Source organism: Pipistrellus kuhlii, unplaced genomic scaffold (assembly GCF_014108245.1).
Source record: "Pipistrellus kuhlii isolate mPipKuh1 unplaced genomic scaffold, mPipKuh1.p scaffold_m20_p_24, whole genome shotgun sequence".
NCBI lineage: Eukaryota > Metazoa > Chordata > Mammalia > Chiroptera > Vespertilionidae > Pipistrellus > Pipistrellus kuhlii.
Genome location: NW_023425523.1, coordinates 8,379,924 through 8,381,234, shown reverse-complemented (window position 1 = coordinate 8,381,234; position 1,311 = coordinate 8,379,924). Strand labels below are relative to the sequence as shown.

The window sequence follows — 1,311 nt, the reverse complement described above, 5'->3', positions numbered from 1 at the left end:
TGATACATTATTTACAATATTTGTGTCACTTGTGCCATTTCCTTCTTGAGCACACAATCCCCCCAAATTAGAGGGGTTTGGAGGCCAAATTCTGGGACAGGAAGCAGAGTGTCAATGGGTAGGAAAAACCTCAGTGTTGGCGGCATCAGGAGCAGCGGCAATGGAATAGCTGTTACTTAGGGAACATCCACCTGAGACTCCCCTCTGGAGCTTTCCTTTCACATCCCTCTCAAACTGTTCAGACGTGGAGTCTACCTTAGTGGGAAGGTCCTATCTAGCTGGCTTATGGTGAAGACTCCAGGTTCATGGGGGGTTCCTCAGAGCCGAGGATGGGGGAATCAACAAACACCAAGAAGTCCAAGGTGCCAGAAAAGATAAGCTTTATTTTTGCACACAGATGAGGCTTTGGGAAGCAGAGTTTTCTGTAGCATTCAGGTCTCCTTAATCTAGGAACAGAGCCAAAGTCAGGAGGTATGAGGGTCCATCCCCTATACATCTAGGCAGCTTAGCTGAGGAGGGGAGAACAAGGCTGAGAGGAAAGATGTCCATTCGATGCTGGTCCTTGTCTGTGGATCTTTGGCTCCTCAAAAGTAGCAGATCAGCTGCAGCCCCCAAGGCCGTGGCAACAACTGGAGCAACAACAGTGGGAAGACTCCCTCACACAGCACGCAGACGGCTGGGGCTGGCCTAGGCAGACATCTGGAAAGCAGCAGTCTCCAAAGCCAGAAATACAGCAACTAGGGACACAGCAGGAGGGAGCAGGAGGGGGGCAGGGTGCTGGGCAGGGAGGAAGGGCCCGAGGGACCTGAGGGGCCTGAGGAGCCTGAGGGGCCTGAGGAGGGCACTTGGGTGGGTATTTGGGGAGGCACTTGGCAGGACGCTGGCACTTCTGCTGGGTCTGTTGGCAGGACATCTTGGAGAAAGTGTAGTTACTCTAAAAAAAAAAAAAAAAAAAAAAACCAATGTAGATAGTTTGAAAGTCCAGTGAATACCAATGTAGTTTGCATCCGTATCTTTCTACAGAGTCTGAAGTTCTGTAATTGATTCTGTGGCTCCAGGGCCCATGCTCACCGCAGAGTATGCCTGCTTTCCTGGCACAGGAGCAATCAGGCCATAGGTAAGTTAGAATTTGGTGATGCCTTCTCCTAACTGTCCTGGTTCTCCCAAGACTCCCTGGCTACAAAAGCACTAAGTAGTTCCCAAAGTCTTAAATTGCTTTGATCACATCTCCTAATTTATGCATTCTAGAAACCAGGTGTTGAACCCCGAGTCCATAGTTATACCACTGGTCCACATCATTTCCCTTTTTTC

General features: G+C 49.7%; 1 protein-coding gene across 1 annotated transcript; it reads right to left on the bottom strand.

Annotated features, from left to right (window-relative positions):
- Positions 1-483: 483 nt before the first annotated feature.
- LOC123652961 (late cornified envelope protein 5A) lies at positions 484-928 on the bottom strand. The gene has a single exon (XM_045586769.1). The coding sequence runs from the start codon at positions 911-913 to the stop codon at positions 599-601; it is 315 nt and encodes a 104-aa protein (XP_045442725.1). The 5' UTR covers positions 914-928; the 3' UTR covers positions 484-598.
- Positions 929-1,311: the final 383 nt, after the last annotated feature.

Excerpts from the sequence above, each read along its gene's own strand:
- LOC123652961 (XM_045586769.1), bottom strand. The coding sequence starts at position 913 with ATGTCCTGCCAACAGACCCAGCAGAAGTGCCAGCGTCCTGCCAAGTGC.